Genomic DNA, 21,553 nt, shown 5'->3' with positions numbered 1-21,553 from the left:
TTGAACCAAGTACATTGAGGTCAGTCTCAGCAACATGATGATAACCTTTTTTAGGAAACTAAAGAGTTAAACATGTATCCCAGAATGTGGATAAAAGATACCAAGAGTTCTCACATAGTGTGCCTCCCTGATAGAGTTCAGTCTACAATTCTGACAATCTACAAAAATACCAAGTAAGCCCTCCCTCTCAGCTGATTCTTCCTGAATGGCATGAACCATCGAGTACTGGCCAAATTGTTGTAGAGTTCAGAAGAATTCTATTAAGTTGAAGAGGCTCTGCCTCAGAAACCAAGGCCAAGAAGATATTGGCACTAGCCTCATACAATGACTCTTACCTTGAAAGTGACTCTCTAAGGAGAGGGTATGGTAGTAGTGTACCTGGCTTCATGTTTAAAAGAATGAAAGGAACAGGCACTTAGAGGAGAAAAGCTGGCCTGAGTTAAGAGGGTTCAAGAGAAATGGTGTAAAATCATATGTAGTATTGCATTGGAGGCTTACTGACAAGGAAGATCTCTTTCTTTTCTTTTCTAACTTATGGAATATAGAAACAGACTTCTGCATTGTTTCACCCATTCAGTTATCCCCTTGTTTACTGCTTAAATGCATATTGATAGAAGAACAATTATATGCTGGGCATAAAAACTTAGGAAAGTAAGCAGGACTCTCTTCCTCGTAAGAACTCCACAAGTAATACAGATATGCTTGTAAACAGGTAAACTATGGTAGGACTACAAAGTGTAGATAATGTTTAGCATATTATTTTAAAATGAGATGTTATACTCACCCTAAACTTGGGGCATCTGCAAGCACATTCCAAAAACAGTATGCCATAATGGATTTAAGACTGAACTATGGATGCCAGCCTATTTAAAGTCCACTGCCACTCTGTCACCTACTAGCCCCATGATCTCCCTGAATTATCTGTGCTCATCTATAAAATGTAGATAGCACTAGATACCTACTTCAGTAAATTATTGTGTGAAGGTTTAATTAGTTGATAGACCAAATATAATAAGAACATTTCTTAACACATCATAAGGGCTCAGCATAGGTTATCTGTCATTCTACCAATTAATATTGCTGTTATCATTAGATAAATATAAATGATCATCATAAGGCAATAGGAACAAAATGTTCCTTAACAAGGAGAACCAAATGTCCAAAACACCCAAGGAGATACAGCCATGAAGACCATGGAAAGAAGAAAACAGGCAATGTACTCAGTTTGCTATAGAAAAGGAAGTCAACCGTCATTACTCAAATTTGGCAAGTACTCAAGGACCGTTGGGAGGGAAAAAAAAAGAAAAAGCAGAAGGCATCAGGCGTGCTCTAACTGGAGTTGCAGCCCAGGTAGCTAGAAAAAGGCTGGGTAGAAATGAGTGTCTTCTGTGATTGGTTTTGGGGGCATATTTAGCTCTCTCTGGTTGGCCTTATTTGGATGCAGACCTATGATGGGAACAAAAACTATAGAAAGTGGAAGTTGTTGGTAACCCTAACTATTCTGGGCAGACAGCTACAGAGGTTGTGGTTTAGCTGTCTGGGCTTCTTATGTGGGTCAGAGTTTTATTTTCATATGCTGTCTGGCCAGTGTTTATATAGTCACTCTCTTAAAAAAAAGTCATTCCTGGGGAATGAAAGTTCAGATACTTCATCTGAAGAGGAAAGAGAATGGGGAGAAGAAAGCAGAAAACTTATTATGCACTGGGGTATTGTTGACCTGCCTGAGTATTTTTAATCATGGCTAATTCCTGTGGAAAAGAGGAAAATAACATGAGTCATGCACAAAAACTCCATGTTTTGTGAACATATTCATTTGTAACTGTAGCAGAATAACTCCTTCTTTTTTTTGAAGATGCCCATGAAATAAATGAGTGTGTTACCTTATAGAGTCAAAGGAGACTACTATGCAAATGCAATTGAGGTAAAGCCCTTGACATGAGGTTTCTCAAATGGACTCAATATAACACATAAGTCCTTAGAAGTAGAAGAGTATGGCAGGGAAAAATGATCAGAAAATGTAACAATAAACAAGAGGTGGAGACTGTGCTATATTGAGAGAGACTGATTTGCCACTACTGATTTTGAAGATGAATAAGGACATCCCTAAGCCAATAAAATCAAGTGAAAGTGACCTTCAGAATATAGCCAGCAAGAACATAAGGACCTCAGTACCAATTGTCAACAATATCATGAACCAAGACAGAGACTGCCTCATTTGCTTTAAAAAGAAACACAGCACTGCAGATATCTTGATTCCAGCTAACAGAGCTCTGATGTCACAGATTGTGTTGGTTTAAGCAGTTGAGTCAGTGATGGTTGATTTTTGGTAGCAATGGAAAAGCTATATATATATATATATATATATATATATATATATATATATATATAGCTTTCCTTTTCTCTCTCAATAAAAAAAAAGTGTTCCAAACTCATCTCTTGACCAATATAAATCTATATTTCCCACTTTGTAACTGTAGTATCTAAGCTGATGTAGTACATTAACTAACCTTGGTATTGGTAAGCTTTAAGCCCCTCCTAATGAACTCTTTTCATTGGCTTGTCTTGCAGATGAGTTTCTTTTATTGAGTCCATACTATATATACACTACATATCATGCGCTATTACTTAATTCTAGCACTAAGACTTATTCCTATTAAACACATGAAAATTGGTATCAAGAGAGCCTGAGTGTTCTCAAATGGAATAGACAATATTTAGTCCCATACTGAGTCTGAGGTTTCCCCCACAACAACGTATCATCTTTCCTGTTTACAAATGTTCCTAAACCAAAGAAAATGTGACTTCTCATTAGCCTCAGCTTCTACCTACTCAGACCTGGTCATAATATCAGATCTTTTTTTTATTATCCTTTTATGAGAACTCTTTAATGGTAACCAATCAATTTTAATTCAGGCAACATGATAATCATGAGTTGGCATTAAATACGTTTTATGTGTTTAGGTATTCATGCTCTGTTGCATAATTTATATGTAATATCCTAGAATGGAACACCTTTTTTGCTTCAGCTTTATACAGTTTACTTGATGATATAATACAACTTTTACAAGTTTTCTGTGAGGTGGTAGAGTGGTGAGTGTGTGTGTGTGTGTGTGTGTGTGTGTGTGTGTGTGTGTGTGTTAATAGGGAGGGATTGAGCCTTAGGTTTTTGTGAACACTAGGCAAGCAGTCTGTCATTGAACTGTATGCCCAGCTACAATGAGATTCTAAGAACAGGGTGCCATATTCACACAACTTAGTCATAGGAACTTAGACAAACCACTTGACCACTGCATGCCTACAGTCCTCATTTTTGGAAAAGAGATGCTAACAGTGCCACCTTGCAGTGACTATAAGAATTGGATAAGGTCATAGCGTTGAAGGTACTGAGTTTCACTTATCAATAAGACTGCTAAGTAAGATTCAGTGACAACTAATCTTCGATGTTCTCAAGTGACCACCTGTGACCAATCTGAAGGTCTTGACATTGAATGGTCATTTGGACTCTGTTCTGTTCCAGATAGTTAGGACAAGATTGACTATTTGAAAAAGTAAAATGTCTACAAGTTTCTCTCATAGTTAATACCACACTTTTGTTTTAATTAAGCCCATTTCTGTTTATTTGATCTTTGAAAAGTTGGAGTAGATGTATGAAAAAATAAACCATCTCAGACTAACTGGCATACAAAGGTAGCATGGGGCAGTTGGGTGGTGGGGCTGGCATGGCAAAGTGAGCATTGTTTGAAATAATATGACAACATCAAACACCCAGTGACAAAAATTAACTGCAAGTAGATCCCAAGGAACTTGAATTCTGAGGTGATTTGTCTCACAGGGGCCTCTCACATGCTGACTTATCTCTTCTTAATATAGCTCTTCTTTGCCTCCATCTCAGAATAAGTTGCCTCTATGTGACCCATTTAACGTGGTCTCCCAAAGGCTGTTGCACCTGCCAACACAACCTCAGATCCTTGCACAACATACCAGCCAACTCAGTCCTCTCATTTGATCAAATCCAGACTTCCCTGAGAGAGAAAAACAACTGGGCAAGGCCATCTTTTTTTTCACAATGCCACAGAAATCAGACACCACAGGGAATGGGCTTTTTTCCTTTGTCTCATCAGCACTGAACAGGATTATACAGAACAGAGAAATAGGGAAAGTCTGTTATAAGAGAAGATAGCTACAAGTTTCAGAAAGCATGCTTCCAGTAAGACAGAGATTGGGAAGAAAGAGAGAAAGAGGAGAAGGAAGGGGCAAGAAAGGAAGGAGGGGAGAGAGGAAGGAAGGAAAAGGAAAAGGGGAAAGGAAGGGAGGGATGGGAGGAGGGAGAGATGAAGGGATGGAGAGAAGGGAAGTCAGGCAGGCCAAATTAGCCAACTATGAAATTATAATAGAATTTGTTTTGATTACATGTCCAACCTCTGTCAGATATGTGCTAATATTCTTTGAGTGGCAGGCACCTCTGGACTCATACCTCCAGTTTCTTGGGTGGTCCAAGAACTGTTTTAGTTCTCTGCTGCTGCTGTAACAAATTGCACATAAAGTGTCTATGGCTCTGGAGGCCAGAAATCCAAATAGTTTTCAAGAGGTTTAGGACAAGATAGCAATAAAAGCACCTTCCTTTGGCAAGCTTTCATGTGCAGTCCAACTTCTTGCCTTTTCTGGGTGGTAGGGGTCCCCTTGCAAGTCTTCTTTGCGGTTCCTTTTCCTTTCTTCATCTTCACCTCATCTCTCCTCTCCAATCTGTTTCAGTCCTCATATCCCCTCTGACTCTAATAATATGTCCTCCTTCTCTTAATAATCCATGTGATTACAGTGGTCCCACACAGATCATCCAAGATAATCTCATCTTCATGTCCTTACTGTAAAGTGTCTCTTGCTAGCTAAGGTATTGTCTTCATGATGTCTAAAATTCAAAACATTATATGTTTGTCATGTAAGGAAACATTATTCAGGCGACAGTTAAGCTGAACATAAAACAGAAGGTAGCTGTGAGCTAGTCTTCTTATGTAAGCCATTCCTACGAAGTACTCTTACACTTGATGTCTTAAGTGAACAAGAACTTCTGCACGTATATTCACATTTTTTCCTTTCTTTCCGAGACTTGTGTCTCCTAGCAATCCCATAAAAACCTACATTTGTGGCAGATATGAAAATGCACTTAGACAGCTAAAAAATACAGAGCTATGTGACTTCAGTTGCCAACTCATTCTTTTCTTGTTAAACCCTGAAAACTTGACATTTGAAAAAGAAAAGCTATGCTAGAATCTTTGTAAAATATTCTCCCAGTTTGAGAACATAGAATTTTACAAGGTTCCAAATGTCCCATAATCAAACTTTGGAATGGGTAGTCAAACATAGAGAGAGAGACAGAGACAGAGAGACAGAGAGGCAGAGAAAGACAGAGAGAGAGACAGAGAGAGACAGAGGCAGAGACAGAGCAAGACACAGAGACAGACACAGAGACAGAGACAGAGAGAGACAGAGACAGAGAGAGTGTCTTGTGTTCCTGGGCAACAACAGTAAGAATGTTTTCTTTTGTTTTGTTTTGTTTTAATCTTTACATGTTCTTTGAGAAAAATGTTTAAATGGGGTGGCACACAATGGCCTTTCTGAGTTTAAACCATTCCAATCTCTTCAACAGATCACTGCACAAGAATGAGCAGCTGCTTGCTGAAATCCCACTTCCTGTAAGCACCTCCTGTGCCTTCTTGTTCAGAAGAAACTTCAGATTATTCATCAGCTATGTCTGAGGCCAAACACAAAAAGAGCTGTGTGTGATGGCCAGGTGATCACCAAGTGCGCTTGGCAAGAGTCTGTCCTCACCACCCCCAGGTCACTCAACTGACTCCAGCAACCTTTGTGCCTCTGTGTCAATGTTCCAGTTTCTCTGCCTCCCTCTTCTTGGATCACTGACTCACAGTGTGTCCACAAACTTCTGTATGTGTTAAGTTGTCTCTCAATGTTTGATATATTGGTACAGCTTCATACTTCTTTAGCTAAAAACCTTGGTAAAAGGCAGGAGATTGTTCAACCTGTACAGTGCTTGGCTTGTAAGCCTGAGGACCTGAGTTCAGTTCCCAGAAACAATAGTTTTAAAAGTAGGGTGTGATGGAATAGGCTTATAATATCAGAGCTGATGTGACAGAGACAGGAAGATCCCTGAAGTTCACTGGCTAGCCCAGCCAGCCTGGACTACTTGGCAAGTTGCTAGCCAAAAGGGGACCCTCTCTCAAAAACAGGGAGGTGGAGGGTAATAAGCCTAAAAAAAGGCAAACAAAGACTGTCTGCTGGACTCTACAAGCATGTAAACAAATGTACATATACACATACTTTTGCCTCAGTGCAACACAAAGAATAAATAAATAAGTAAGTCTTAAGAGAGAATATCTTCAGCCAGGCGATGGTGGTGCACGCCTTTAATCCCAGTATTCAGGAGGCAGAGGCAGGTGGATCTCTGTGAGTTTGAGGCCAGCCTTGGCTACAGAGTGAGTTCCAGGAAAGGCACAAAGCTACACAGAGAAACCCTGTCTTGAAAAAAAAAACAAAGAGAGAGAGAGAGAGAGAGAATATCTTCAGAATATGGGCAATTTGGAGAGAAAAAGCAGATCATGTGTCATACAATAAGTTAAAACCCACAGTGGGTCTGGGTCAGTTTTCTCTGTAGTAAAATATATGAATATCTTCATCAACTATGATAAACCAAGATAATGAAAGAAGTATTCACATACATTCACTTCCACTTGGAATGCCTGTTTAGTTGTAGAGAAGACCTCAGTAAGAAGCCTCAGGATCCTAGAGGTTCAGAAAGGGAATGGTAGGGCTATCTTATAACCCTGGTGGTGGTCAAAATTCTGAAGATTATTATCATTTTGTTCTGTACCATCCCAGTGGAAGCTCATTGGAAACTCCACCAATGGAAAGAGTCTTGGTAACATGGAACTTCTACTTATTTGATGAGCAAAATTACAGCAGAGTTCAGGTGGTTTTGCATGGTTTTTGGTGCACTCCATACTGAGCACTAGGATTTTGATGGCAGATATAAGCTGAACTCAGTAATAACCAAATTTGTCATCTTGGAAATTTTGAACCCAGCCTTATGCCCATGGCCCATGTTATGGAGGCCTCTCATGCATGGGCCTAATAGGAACATAAAATTGCAAAAGCAAGTGCTGTGTTTGGCACACTGACATGTACTACCTGCTCAATAAAAGGAGATCATCACTGTACTCAGTGGTTTTTATGATTGTTACTGACCTTAATAAATTAAGGAACTATTTACTGAATCCTTCTGTAGCTGAAGTTTTCCTGTGTCCCAGCGTACCGGCAATCGGGACAAATCTCTCCCACTCGTGTCCCCCAAGTAAACACACAGAGACTTATACTACTTGTAAACTGTATGGCCATGGCAGGCTTCTTGCTATCTGTTCTTATATCTTAAATTAACCCATTTCTATAAATCTATACCTTGCCACATGGCTCGTGGCTTACCAGTATCTTACATCATGTTTCTCCTCTTGGCGGCTTGCAGCGTCTGCCTCCCCAGCCTTCTTCCACCCAGCATTCTCCTTTCTCCTTGTCCCTCCTACACTACCCTTCTTGCCTGGCTACTGGCCAATCAGTGTTTTATTTATCAATCAGTCATAGCAACATTTATTCACAGCATACAGGACATCCCACAGCATCCTTCTCTGGAAGGCAGTAGACTAGATTTCAGAGCTCTTCAGACAGAATTATCTGCCCTTCACAATATAAGCAATTCAAGGGTTTCCCTTCCATCTGTGTTTGTGAGTACATAGCACAGTCTTTTAGGCATAAGTCATACTCAGTATACTCTGAGTGGAATTAAATACAAAGCGCTCTCAACAGTAATAGTAAAGAGCATGAGAAATTTGCATGTGCTATGAGTTTGCATGTGCTTTGAGATGGTAGATGATTGATACATAGATAGATAGATAGATAGATAGATAGATAGATAGATAGATAGATAGATAGGATAGATAGATGATAGAGAGAAATAATAAATAGAGATAGATAAATGATGATATATAGAGAGATATGATTGATAGAGAGAGATATGATAGATAGATAGATAGATAGATAGATAGATAGATAGATAGATAGATAGATGATAGATATGATTGATAGATGATAGAAAGGGAGAGAGAGAGAGACAGAGACAGAGAGAGAGACAGAGAGAGAATACAGATTAGATTATCTTCTGCTTGGAACAGATGGAGATTTTAGAGCAAATAAAGCGTTCATGCTCAGCCTGAATGGGAGGTTAGGCCTTCAGCAGATGTAATTGGGGGTTAAAGAAAGGCCATTCTAAGCATGAAGAAGAGTGTGAGCAAATTCCTCCAAATGTAAAAGGTGTGTATTATGTTTAATAAGTGGTGGTAACTTGTGTGTTTGGGAGATTTCACACAAATACACCAGGGAAAATGGCACCTTAGAAGGCTTCAGAAGTGAGTTAAAACTAAGTCAAACAGAACCTAGAATGATACAGGAGGAAGAAAATTTCTTACTGAGCCTTGAAAGGATGAAAACAATGTTTTTCAATCTCTGTTTTAGCAGGAGATGACCCAGCCTACTATGAGTTAGACCAAGTTTTAGGAAGGTTGACGTGGTTGTATTTACAGGAAAGACTGGAGGACAGAAAGGGAGAAGGTAGGCAAATCTGTCTATGTGTGCCAAAAAGTCCTTGTTGAAAATAATAAACAGGTGAGGGCTAGAAGGATGCTGAGCAAGAGAGAAGGCTAACATCTGCAAAGGCACAAAGACAGTCAAGTGCAATTGGCAACCAGTGAGATGAAAGAAGCAAGACACTGAGCTCACTCAGAGTCAATTGTCAGAGCCTGAGGTATCATGGTACCAAAGAAAAAAGAAGGCAGAGATGTTGGGTGAGCAAGATAGAAAAATATGGGTTCGCCTTTGAGCTGACCAACATATCACCTCTTGTTCAAAGTCAGAAATGAAAACAATCAATGATGTGCCATAATTCTACATTCAGTTTGATTACTGTCTCCTGAATTCAGCAATAGGCCTCCTTATCTTGGGTTGTTCCTATTTGGGGAGCTCCAGCCCTAAAGTCCATAGTGTCATACAAGCCTCTGTGGTTGTAGATACACTTCACAAGGAGGAAATAGCCAGTCTCGTGTGAGACAAACACTGCAAATTCCCAAGCACAGGCAGGAACTAGCATAATGAGTTGTTGCATGTACTAACTTATGTAGCTTACACATGGCATTATGAAGGCTCTGATAGTGTGGAAAGTTTGGTGACATAGGGAGAGGAGCCACTCTCAGGTCATGCAATTGTCCATTCTGTGTTTATGGGTTGCTCCCTAAGTTTTACACTCAGCATACCTCATTTGCTTGATCTAGTTCCTCTTCTATGAGTTGCGTGAATTCTTTTCCAGGACCAAGTAATAATAAAGGGTGTGTGTTTAGGAGCCATATGCTATAGAATATGGGGTTGGCAAACTTTTCCTGCAAAGAACCAGATCGTTAATATTTTGGACTTTGGAGGCCATATGCTCTCCACCCCAACTACTCACTTTTGCCGTTGGAGTGGGGAAGCAACTATAGATGATGTGTAATGAATGGCCATGGCTGTGCTCCAGTAAAACTTTATTTACAAAAACAGGTGGTGGGCCAGATTTGGTCCCCAGGCCAAGATTCCAAGTCTATTTATACAAAATGTAGCTAGATCATAAGTTTAGATTTCAGATCTATTTGCCAAATAGGTGGACTTGGACATCCACATCTATAAAATATGATCATGGTGTCTTCCTTATTGGTTTGAGAATGAGAGAAAATTGGTGTTAAAATGCCTAAGTAAGGCATCCAATGCAGAAATCAATGTTTCTTTTATTTATGCATTATAAGAATAGCTAGCACTTAATAAATGTCTATGATAGGCCAGGTACTATATGAAGCACAAAATTATTCCATGTAATCTTTAATAATTCTCTGAAGTGTAAACTCTTGTGGCATTCCTTTCTACTCATGGAGAAACTAAGTCACTGAGTGATGCAAAGAGAAACCAATACACACAGAATGTGATAATGCACCGGATGCTTCACACTTCATCTCAACTAAGTGCGCTCCAGGGAGCAGGGGACTAAGCCCTCTGCTGTCATTGGGAGCTCAGCACAGCTGAAATTCTCCTAAGTCTTTCAGGTTCTTTGGGGCTTTCATAATTCCTCATGGGTGACACAACTACAAAAGTAGTTTAATACAACAGATTTGGGGAATTCACCTTCACTGAGGTAACATCTTACATGAATAAAACCCTTATTCCAGCCTTCTCCCTGCCAATATACCCCTCCTTCCTCCAACAGTTCAAGAGCCCAGGCAAACCAAAATATTATTGAGAAAGCTAATGCAAACCCATTTCAAAAATTTTATCCTATAATCACTCTGAAAACTTGTGATTTTCAAAGCTGCCCTGCAGAAGAGCATGCTGGATTAATTATGCCAGACTGCAGCAGTAACCTTGAATTAAAGCTGCAACCTTCTATTTTTAAGAAACACTTGCCTTTCTGGTTGATGAAACCTGTCGTCCCATCAGGTAACAGACGTGACCAGGAAAGAGAGAAGCGGTAATGAGTCAATCCAAGCTGTTTGATACATTTCAAATCTTCTTCCCACAGAGTGTAGCTGCCACAAGCTACATCACCAGTCTGGTTCTCAAAAACTCGCTCTCCTCCCTGATGGGTGAATGTGTCCCAGACACAAGGGCCTCTTCCATCTGCATCCCAGCCTCCTGAGAAAAGAAAGAAAATGAAATGGTGTCTTGACACCAAGAGGCATACGTGGAATGTAAATATTTGTCACCAAAAGAACATACCTCATTAACTCAATGTACCATATTTATAACTTTAAAATGTGCCTTTAAAATAACATGCATGAGTGGGTTATGTGTTTAACTGTCCTTGATCCCTAAAGCTGACTAGTAGCAAATGAAAACTTATTGCATAGTGCTCTTGCATAGCAGGCTTTCATGGTTCATTATCTGAAGCTCTCTCAGCCGGTAAACAGAGGCAGTCCCCAGTTTACGAATGTCTTTGAGTTGCAAGCTTTGCTGCTTTGAGAACATTACTCCTGGTGGTGACTGACCTTATCTCTGCTGCCTACACTTGAACCCATTCTCCTTTATTTCTGACAGAGAGGTCTTTAATGGTCCAGCCTGTTATTTGTGGAAAGACACAAAGAACTTCCACTGTTGATACTAGGATTTAAAATATGTTTGTTTGTACTTCTATTAATTCAACAGATGTTTTGTATCAAGCACTATGCCTAGTGAAGGAGATTCTCAGGAGGACTATGCTGTGCACATTGTTGAGGAACTTACCAATTCCAACTATCAGTTGTAAAACTGCTAATATAAAAGCCCTGGCCTTCACAGAAATTCAGGAAAGACAAATGAAAATTTATTTTCCAATTGTGAGGTAAAGTCAGAGGAGATTTCTTTCTGCTCGGTAATTTTATAAACTTAAAATTGATTTAAAGTATGAAATATATTGAATATATATATATATATATATATATATATATATATATATAAATAACAGGGTTGTTATGTTTTGTATAAGCATGTAAAACAAACTATGAAGCCTGAGTCTAGAGTATATCTGGAAATGATGGATTTAGGTTAGTGCTTAGATGTGGAGAGAAAGGGGAAGTAGAATTAGAGAGAAATATAAGGATCTTCAAGGGTATTCCCTATGTGTTTCTCCTTAAACATGACAGAAGACATATGAATGGATGTCTATTATATAATCTATAATCCCTCTTACAAACCTAAAATATTTCATTATAATGTCTCTATAAAAAAGAGTATAATCAAAAAGCAGTGACAAGGACCTATAGTTGGAAGTTTTTCTGTGTTCCCCCTGGTCCTGCAGCCTCTCAGACCCAAGTAAACACACATAGGCTTATATCAATTACAAATTGCATGGCCATGGCCTATGGCTCAATTTTCTTGCTAGCTAGCTCTTATAACTAAACTCAGCCCATTTCTATTATCCTATATGTCACCACGTGTGCCATGACTTTACCTGAATGCTATTACATGTTGCTCCCTGGATGGTGGGATGGCATCTCTATATCGCAACCCACATGAGACAAGAAGTAGAAAGCTGTTTTGGGCTCCATTATTGTGTGTTTAGAAGCTCCTTTTAAACTCTTTTAGGCCTATGGAAATTCGAGAGCCCTACATTGGTACGCCAAATGTAGCCGGAAAGTATCTCTGGTCCCGCCAAGCCCCCACAGACCCGTGGCCACTTATAAGAAAATCACTCAGAAGCTTATATTAATTATAACTGCTCAGCCATTAGCTTAGGCTTATTACTGACTAGCTCTTACATTTAAATTAACCCATAATTCTTATCTATCTTTAGCCACAAGGCTTGGCACTTTTTCTCAGTTCCGCCTTGCCATCTTGCTTCTTCTGTGTCTGGCTGGTGACTCTGACTCAGCCTTCCTCTTCCCAGAATTCTCTTTGTCTGCTTGTCCTGCCTATAATTTCTGCCTGGCTACTGGCCAATCAGCGTTTTATTTAGCAGCCAATCAGAGCAACACATATTCACAGCATACAGAACGACATTCCACAGCAAGGACCCTCTGGTCCTCACTGGGAATCTATGGACTCACATGTGACTAGCTGTAACAGAATCAACTGTAGTCTCCAGCTTGTTAAAAGGAGGGCATTGGTAATAAAAGAAATGATGGGAGGTAACTAAGAGGAGATGGAAGAATCACTAAAGGGGGGAGTCTGACATAAGCAAAAGTGATTGTACATATCAAGGTAGGGTACTAATACCTACACAGAGATGCCATTGCCACCTCTGTCATGTCTGTCTGTGGGCTTAGAGAGAATGATAAAAGGCTACTGGTGGAATAGTCACAAAAATGAAAACATAAATTTCCAGTATCATTCTTATGGATAGACCACTTGGACTAATAAATGAAGAGTCTTCCCCCCCCCCTTTTTTTTTATTTATTTTGCAATACAATTCAGTTCTACATATCAGCCATGGATTCCCTTGTTCTCCCCCCTCCCATCCCCCTCACCTTCCCCCCAAGGCCCCCCCATTCCCATCTCCTCCAGGGCAAAGCCTTCCCCACAGACTGAGGTCAACCTGGTAGACTCAGTCCAGGTAGGTCTAGTCGCCTCCTCCCAGGCCGAGCCAAACAATCCTGCATAGGCCCCAGGTTTCAAACAGCCAACTCATGCTATGAGCACAGGACCCGGTCCCACTGCCTGGATGCCTCCCAAACAGATCAAGCCAATCAACTGTCTCACCCATTCAGAGGGCCTGATCCAGTGGGGACCCCTCAGCCATTGGTTCATAGTTCATGTGTTTCCATTCATTTGGCTATTTGTCCCTGTGCTTTATCCAACCTTGGTCTCAACAATTCTCGCTCATATAAACCCTCCTCATTCTCACTAATTATACTCCCAGAGATCCACCCAGGGCCTAGTCATGGATCTCTGCATCCAGATCCCTCAGTAGTTGGATGAGGTTTCTAGCACAACAATTAGGGTGTTTGGCCATCCCATCACCAGAGTAGGTCAGTTCGGGCTGTCTCTCGACCATTGCCAGAAGTCTGTTGTGGGGGTATCTTTGTGGATTTCTGTGGGCCTCTCTAGCACTTTGCTTCTTCCTATTCTCATGTGGTCTTCATTTACCATGGTCTCCTATTCCTTGTTCTCCCTCTCTGTTGTTGATCCAGCTGGGATCTCCCGCTCCCTCAAGCTCTCTTTTCCTCAACCCTCGCCTTACACTACCCCCACTCATGTCCAGGCTGTTCATGTAGATCTCATTCCATTTCTCTGTCATTGGGCGATCCCTGTGTCTTTCTTGGGGTCCTGTTTTCCAGGTAGCCTCCCTGGTGATGTGAGTAGCAGACAAGTCATCCTTGTTTCATGTCTAGTATCCTGCTATGAGTGAGTACATACCATGTTTGTCTTTCTGAGTCTGGGTTACCTCATTCAGGATGATTTTTTTCTAGATCCATCCATTTGTCTGCAAACCTCATGATGTCATTGTTTTTCTCTGCTAAGTAGTATTCCATTGTGTATATGTACCACATTTTGTTTATCCATTCTTCAGTTGAAGGGCATCTAGGTTGTTTCCATGTTCTGGCTATTACAAACAATGCTGATATGAACATAGCTGAACAAGTGCTCTTATGGTGTGGTTGAGCGTTCCTTGGGTATATGCCCAAGAGTGGTATAGCTGGATCTTGGGGGAGATGGATTCCCAATATTCTAAGAAAGTGCCATATTGATTTCCAAAGTGGTTGTACAAGCTTGCATTCCCACCAGCAGTGGAGGAGAGTTCCCCTAGCTCCACATCCTCTCCAGCATAAGGTGTCTTCAGTGTTTTTGATCTTAACCATTCTGACAGGTGTAAGGTGGTATCTCAGAGTTGTTTTGATTTGCATTTCCCTGATGATTAGGGATGTTGAGCAATTCCTTAAATGTCTTTCGGCCATTTGAGTTTCCTCTGTTGAGAATTCTCTGTTTAGTTCTATAGCCCATTTCTTAATTGGACTGTTGGGCATTTTGATGTCTAATTTCTTGAGTTCCTTATATATTCTGGATATCAGTCCTCTGTCAGATGTGGGGTTGGTGAAGATCTTTTCCCATTCTCTAGGCTGTCGCTTTGCCTTGTTGACCATATCCTTTGCTCTACAAAAGCTTAAATGAAGAGTCTTAATCTGAGAGAATTTAAGCAGTGTAAGTGCTGGCTAATACTTTGTTGTTGGCTATGTTTATAAATATGTGGAAGTATATCATATATGAATACACTTCACAAATAATAATACACAATGCCCCTTGCAGTAAGTTTCCGGTCACCAATTGATTTTGATAGAACATTTTCATTTTGTCAAATTCTTATATCTATAGTCATTCTATGGTTGCAACCTGACAAGGTTGTGAGTTCTCTCATGACTGTTGATTGATATTTTAAGTTAAAGGAACAGACAAAATAAAAAGAAAAAAGTTTCAGAACTTGACTCGTTTGCTCGTGACACCAGTATTTCTTTACTGAGTTAGATAAGCATTTTATACAGCAGACTATTTCCTCAGTGTTCTGTGCTACTCACAATGTACCAGCCACAGATAGGAAAGATTTGACTTCCAGCTGCATTGCTAACATTTTCTCTATCACTGATCTTAGGCCTGTACCATAAACAAAAAGACAAATAAGACACTGAGTTTTAGCAGATGCCTATACCTCTGGTGTAAATACCTGCACTGTGGCCAGTTTCAAGCTATGGGGTATTATGCAATGCAGAGTTGGGAAAAAATGAGCAGTAGCATACACCTTAAACTTCTCCATGCACAGGAAGACACAAAATATACACAGCATATGTAATAATAAAATGTAAGTTATGATTTTGTGTTTACCAGCTTAACTTTACTATGAATTACATACTTATGAGTTTATGTAATTTTATTTTTAGTATTGGCTGTGTTTAACCAACAGCTCATGAATCATAACAGTAGGATTTGTTATGGACCAATAAAGGTTGGGCTCCCATCACTGATATTTTCTTAAGTTCACCATCATTAGTAGTAAGAGTGCCATTTGTATCTGGATCTTTGAGGTCCAGGTCTTTCACTAGACCATACTGATCTTAGCCATAATCTTTCAGAATCATGAAGATGGAATACACCATGCCCCACTACTCCATGTATAAAGGCTAAAAGGTATATTTTTGATACATGATCCATCTAACATGACTTAAAGAAGCTTTGATAATCACATAGACAGACAAAAAGATCCTGAAGAGGACCAGCTCATTCTCTATATATTACTCAGATGAGACATATCAAAATGTATGATACATCTATGAGAAATGAAGCTTTGAATTGAGAATTAACAATTACAGTGGAAACTTTGTCAGGAACAGAGAGCAGGCAGCACTTACTCCAACACAGCTCCAACACAAATGCTGCTGATTGGGTGATTTTAATAATTCAGTTTCTCCTAATTGCAGTATGTCTGGTCTGAAACTGTGCCTGTCCTTTAGTGAAGAAGACTAACATTACCATGTGGAACATATATTCTGAACCATATTCTAAATACCTATAACTCTTGGATTAAATGAGGAAATATATTTTAAATGCATTATGAATCTCACAGGAAGTGAGAACACAAAGTGAGAAGGGTGATTTAGAGGCTGAGTGAATAATGACCCGGGCTTTTGTGAGGGTTTTAACATATATAAGTGTGAATGGTATTTCAACATTAGCATGAAAAGGAGAAATAGGAACTGACTGTAGTTAAGAAGTTTGGATTATATATGAAGTGGTATAATATCATTTAATGGTGACAGGACAAAAGATATGTACTGTAAAAATCCCTAAAGGAAATACTAAAGTAACAAAATAAGAAATTATAGCTAATATACCTGCAAAGAATATGAAATGAAATCGTAAAACGTAACCTAAAAATACTCAAAAAATAGGAAGAAAATAAAAGACAGATGGGAGAAGTAAAAAGCAAATAGTAAGATGGCCCACAGACATTCAGGCGGCAGCACAGACCATGGGCATCAACATGGCCTCCAGTGGCAGTATGACCCTAGGACATCAACATGGTTTCAGGGGGCAGCACAGACCACAGACATCTGCTTGGCTTTTGGTGGTAATACAGGCCTCAGATATCAACACAGCCTCTGGCTGCAGTAGAACCACAGACCAAAACATGGCCCTTGGTGGCAGTGTGGACCATGAACATCTTCATGGCTTCAGATGGCCACACAGGCCTCTTGCGTTAACATGGTCCCTGGCTGCCTATTTTTTTTTCTAATGAGAGACAGAAAGAGAGTTGATCCAGATGGCATGGGGGGCAAGGAGGAAGTGGGAGGAGTAGAGGGACGGGAACCCATAACCAGGATATATTACTTGACAAAAAAAAAAATCTATTTTCAATAACAAAAGTAAATTTTAAAAATTTACAAAAAAATAATCAAATGTTAAATATGCAAACCTAAGGAAATCTATGGCTCTGATATTGGTGTTCTGTAATTCAGATCTTTAAGTTTAAACTTTTAAATAAATATAGCTAGGAGACCCTTTGGTTTGGGACATCTTAAAACATAGATGTTCAGTCAGTCTCTCTCTACTCATGTCAATAATATTATTAAATATAAATGAATCTAAACAACCTACTTGAAAGACAGAAATTATCATGTTGAATGAAACTGTAAAACACAACTTTAGATTAGTCATGGGAAATTAATTCACTTTAAAGAGAAATGTGAAAGAATAATTAAAGTGGTGTGATAGAGATATCATACAATATTACCATTAAACTGAAAACAAGAATCACTATATTAATATCAATGTAGATTTCCAGGCAAAAATCACCAGGTATAATGTCGGTTCTTTATATTATAAAGCTTAGTTTATCCAGAGAATATAACAATGATAAACGTAAATGCACCTAATCAAAATACTGCCAGGTGGTGATGACGCACACCTTTAATCCCAGCACCTGGGAAGCAGAGGCAGGTAGATCTCTGAGTTTGAGGCCAGCCTGTTCTATAAACTGAGTGCCAAGAGAGCCAGGACTACACAGTGAAACCCTGTCTCTAAAAACCAAAATAAAATAAAAATAAATTTCAAAAGTACCTAAGTAAAAAATAGCAGTGCCCCCAAATGGCAAGTCCACAATTATATTTGAATATTTTTTAAAAACTGAGGCAAACTAGAAAAGTAGGCAAAATATGCTAATAGTTTCTTCCTAAAAGAGAAAACATATATTTAGTAAGGTTTATTGTTGTTGTTGTTGTTTGTTTGTTTCCTATGTAAGAGATCACCTGCCAGCCAAGCCTCCCAGAGAAGCAAGTGGGCAGAAAGCAGGTAGGCAAGCTTTAGATCTTCATGCTACCCCCTGTCCTTCAAATCCAAACCCCCAGTTCCATCCCCAGTCAGTAGCAGAATACTTCTATCCCATTTTATATGTCCCACTTGTTCTTCAGCTGACTGGCTACTCCTTTATCCCAGCATTATCTTTGTCTCAGGCTGTCTCATCCAATCTCTTCCTGCCCAGCTATTAGCCAGTCAACTTTTTATTAACAATGAGAGCTAATAACATATTTACAACGTACAAAGATTGTTCCACAGCAACACGCTTTTTATACCATAGTGTACATATAGAAAATGTTCTAATCAGCAATAGTTGCATATATCTGTATAATCAAGAATGCATGGTTTGGCTAGGGTGGTTGGTATTGTGAGGCTTCCTGACTTATAAGAAGTGATTATAGGGCTGGGCAGTGGTGGTGCATGCCTTTAATTCCAGCACTTGGGAGGCAGAGGCAGGTGGTTCTCTGTGAGTTCAAGGCCAGCCTGGTCTACAGAGCAAGATCCAGGAAAGGCTTCAAAACTACACAAAGAAACCCTGTCTCAAAAAACAAAACAAAAAAAAGGAAATAATAATAGATGGCACCACATTGCTGTTATTATTGCTACAACAACATCCTTTGGGAAGTCAAAGACGTATGTAAGCCTCTGTCCTATGCACAAAGGAAATGATCTCAAGTAAAAAATAAATGAGATGCAGATGTGTGTACAAGTGCATCATCCTTCCCCCAACACCCAAAAGTGGCCTTATTTTACCACTCTCCTCAGGAATACTCCTTTCTTCCCATAATTATGCCCTGCTCTAGATACCTAGGATACAAACAACACATAGGACCAGAGTTATTTTATTTTTTTATTATATATTATATATATATTTTTATTATTTTATTGCCTCCTGTGCTTTGAAATCTAGTCCAGGCAGGGTTCACATTTTCCTGATTCATCTGTCCATCCTGTAAAAAGGATGATATATGGTAATACCATGTGCTAGGTAAAATGCTTTCCATGTACCAAACTTTACACAAAATATGGATGTTGATGTTTACTGCTTTATTGATTCAAGAATGTGCAAAAGTCATCTTCATATTTGTAAGCAAGTTATGATTTAATGTAAAGATTAAATATGCCTGAAAATCCAACTGATTGCCACCACAAGTTATTCAGTTGTGAAAAAAATGTTTAATTTTAAAAATAGCATCCTTTAAGTATATTAGGCATAGCTATTTTGTGTGAAACTTCATGGCAGGAGTCATTAATCATTGCTTGATCTAAAAGCAGAACTTGCAACCCAAGCTGACCCAGAAGGACTCTGCGTTCAGAGTCACAGGGTCAATCACCATACCACACAGGGCTCACTTCTTTATCATATTATAAGAGGATGGAAGGTTCTAGAAGGAATGTTTCCAAGAGCAACATAAAAAATGAATTGATAAAGTATGTAATGTGTTTGAAAATATTGAGATGCCATCAGCATTTCTGTCAGGTAGGGTGGAAATGAATTACTGAAAGGATTACACAAAAGGAAGCTAACAGTGACAACAGAGAAGTATCAACTCTCAGACAAAGCAAACCCTATTTTAAAAATGTAACCATAGAGCATTGGTTACTCAGCTTGCACAGTGAAATATAAAAATGAAGCAATAATTTAGACAAAATTTGTTCTTTAACCAAATTAGAAAAAAACAGAGATGTTGGCTTTGTGAATGTAATATAGTCAGTTTGCAAACAAACTAGAAAACAAAAACTTATCTTGGATAATCAGTTAATGTTGTACAGTCAACAGAAAGTTAAATAATAGTCATAAATGTATGCCATTTACAAACAGATATAAATACTACTAAAACAAGCAATGAAAAAATTAAAATGCATAGGCCTTAGGCCACAAATAAAAACTATAGAGAAATGGAATGAAACACTTTGTCTTGTTGAGCGGTATCCAGTCCTCACTGCACCATGCAGTACTATGTACAGACATTACAGAGATAAAAACAAAGGGTTAAAGAGGACAAACTAGAAGAATGGGGTTCAATTGATGAGCACTGTTTGTAGTTCAACATGATATGACACCCTAGGTAGGCAAAGCGAAATGCACAAAGGAACGTCTGGGTTCCCCAACAACTGTGGTGCTATCAATATTTAGTGGGAGAGTCAATAAAGAGACCTGCCAAAATGAAGCAGGTACCGTAAACCTGAGTATAGCCGGGTATGGTGCCAACAGCACCTCCACAGGGGAACACCTCTCCAGATAGGAAAATACAAATGAAAAAATAAAACAATCTATGGCATTTGAGAACATAAGAGAGAATGTTCCAGAGAAACAAAACATTCTATTAAACAATGGTAGTGAAAAAACTATCATTTTGATAAATAGATTGGTTTTAACAAAGGTAAGCATTAAGAGAAAATGTAACAAATACCAACAAAAATAAAGCAGGTTAAGCAACATTAAGGATATCTAACAACAAATGTAAAGGCCATTACATTTGATATACAGTGATATTTCATAAGAATAAGCTATAGTCCCTCAAAACAACTCAGGAGGCAAGAACTTTTATGAATCTAATAATAGAGTATTGAAACACAGTGATACTTTGAAAATTCTACTGACACACATGAGGGTCTCACAAAAACTGACAGAGACTTGATTATGTTATTCTCTGTGGTATATAGGTGTGTACATGCATGTGTGCATTTGTACATGTGTGTGTGCATGTATACGCATGCACTCGTGAATATGGGGGAGTACTCACATGCAATTTATACACATGAAATTAAACTGTTATGCAACAAAAAACGTTCTCAAGTAAGAGTCACAGATCATGACAAGTAAACAAAACTGAATAAAGGAAATGGAGAAGGAAAACAAACAAAAAATAATAGTAAGCCTGCATAGAACCTTCTTCAATATATCCACTCAGAACACTCTTTAAGGTTCTAACTAAACCCTACATTAAATAGGAAATTAAGACAAAATGCTTTTAAGGCAAATGTATACTGAAACTGTCTTAAGTAAAGGCAAAAACTTGAAAACTAACCACTATGGAGAGATATATGCTTTAAAATGTACTTTCTGGCCAGGCATGGCGACTCATCCCTGTAATCTCAGTACTTGGAAGGGGAAGGCAGGAGGATGTCAAGGATTTCTGGCCATCTTAGACTATACCACTGAGTACAAGTTTCAGCCAGGACTACAGAGAAAGACATTGTCTCAATATTAAATAAAGAAGGTCTGGGGAGATGACGAGTAGGTAAGTACTCTTACTACACAAGCATCAGGCCATGAGCTCGGATCCCTAGATCCATGTAAAAAAGTGGGCTCGCCAGCCAGTCTAGATGAAACATGCTTCAGGTTTAGAGAGAGACCTTGTCTCAAGGGAATAAGGTGGAGAGTGACAGAGCAGGACACCCAGCATCCTCCACTGACCCACTAATCATGAACACACAGGCATACATACTTCTACACGTGCACATAAACTACATACATACGGTACATGCACATGAAAATAAATAAGTCAGATAGACTTTTCTCACTATGCAGACTTTTAGAAGTCTCTATTTTGAATGAGAAGGTTTGTCCATGTCTCACACATTGAGAGATAGCAACATTCCAGGACACCATACTATGATTGTGCAATCAACCCAGTATTTCAAGAAACCGCAC

General features: G+C 39.1%; 1 protein-coding gene across 1 annotated transcript in view; it reads right to left on the bottom strand.

Annotated features, from left to right (window-relative positions):
* The window catches only part of LOC128108875 (cytosolic beta-glucosidase), a 134,002-nt gene that overhangs the window by 73,098 nt on the left and 39,351 nt on the right, over positions 1-21,553 (bottom strand). The window contains exon 2 of the mRNA XM_052735893.1: positions 10,543-10,770. Within this exon, the coding sequence (XP_052591853.1) occupies positions 10,543-10,770 (228 nt within the window). The remainder of the gene's footprint in view (positions 1-10,542; positions 10,771-21,553) is intronic.

The sequence above is a fragment of the Peromyscus californicus genome, unplaced genomic scaffold (genome assembly GCF_007827085.1).
Source record: "Peromyscus californicus insignis strain IS unplaced genomic scaffold, ASM782708v3 Scaffold_13__1_contigs__length_99412109, whole genome shotgun sequence".
In the NCBI taxonomy this organism is placed as follows: domain Eukaryota; kingdom Metazoa; phylum Chordata; class Mammalia; order Rodentia; family Cricetidae; genus Peromyscus; species Peromyscus californicus.
The sequence above is the reverse complement of the archived record's forward strand: the minus strand, read 5'-3'. Positions and strand labels throughout refer to the sequence as shown.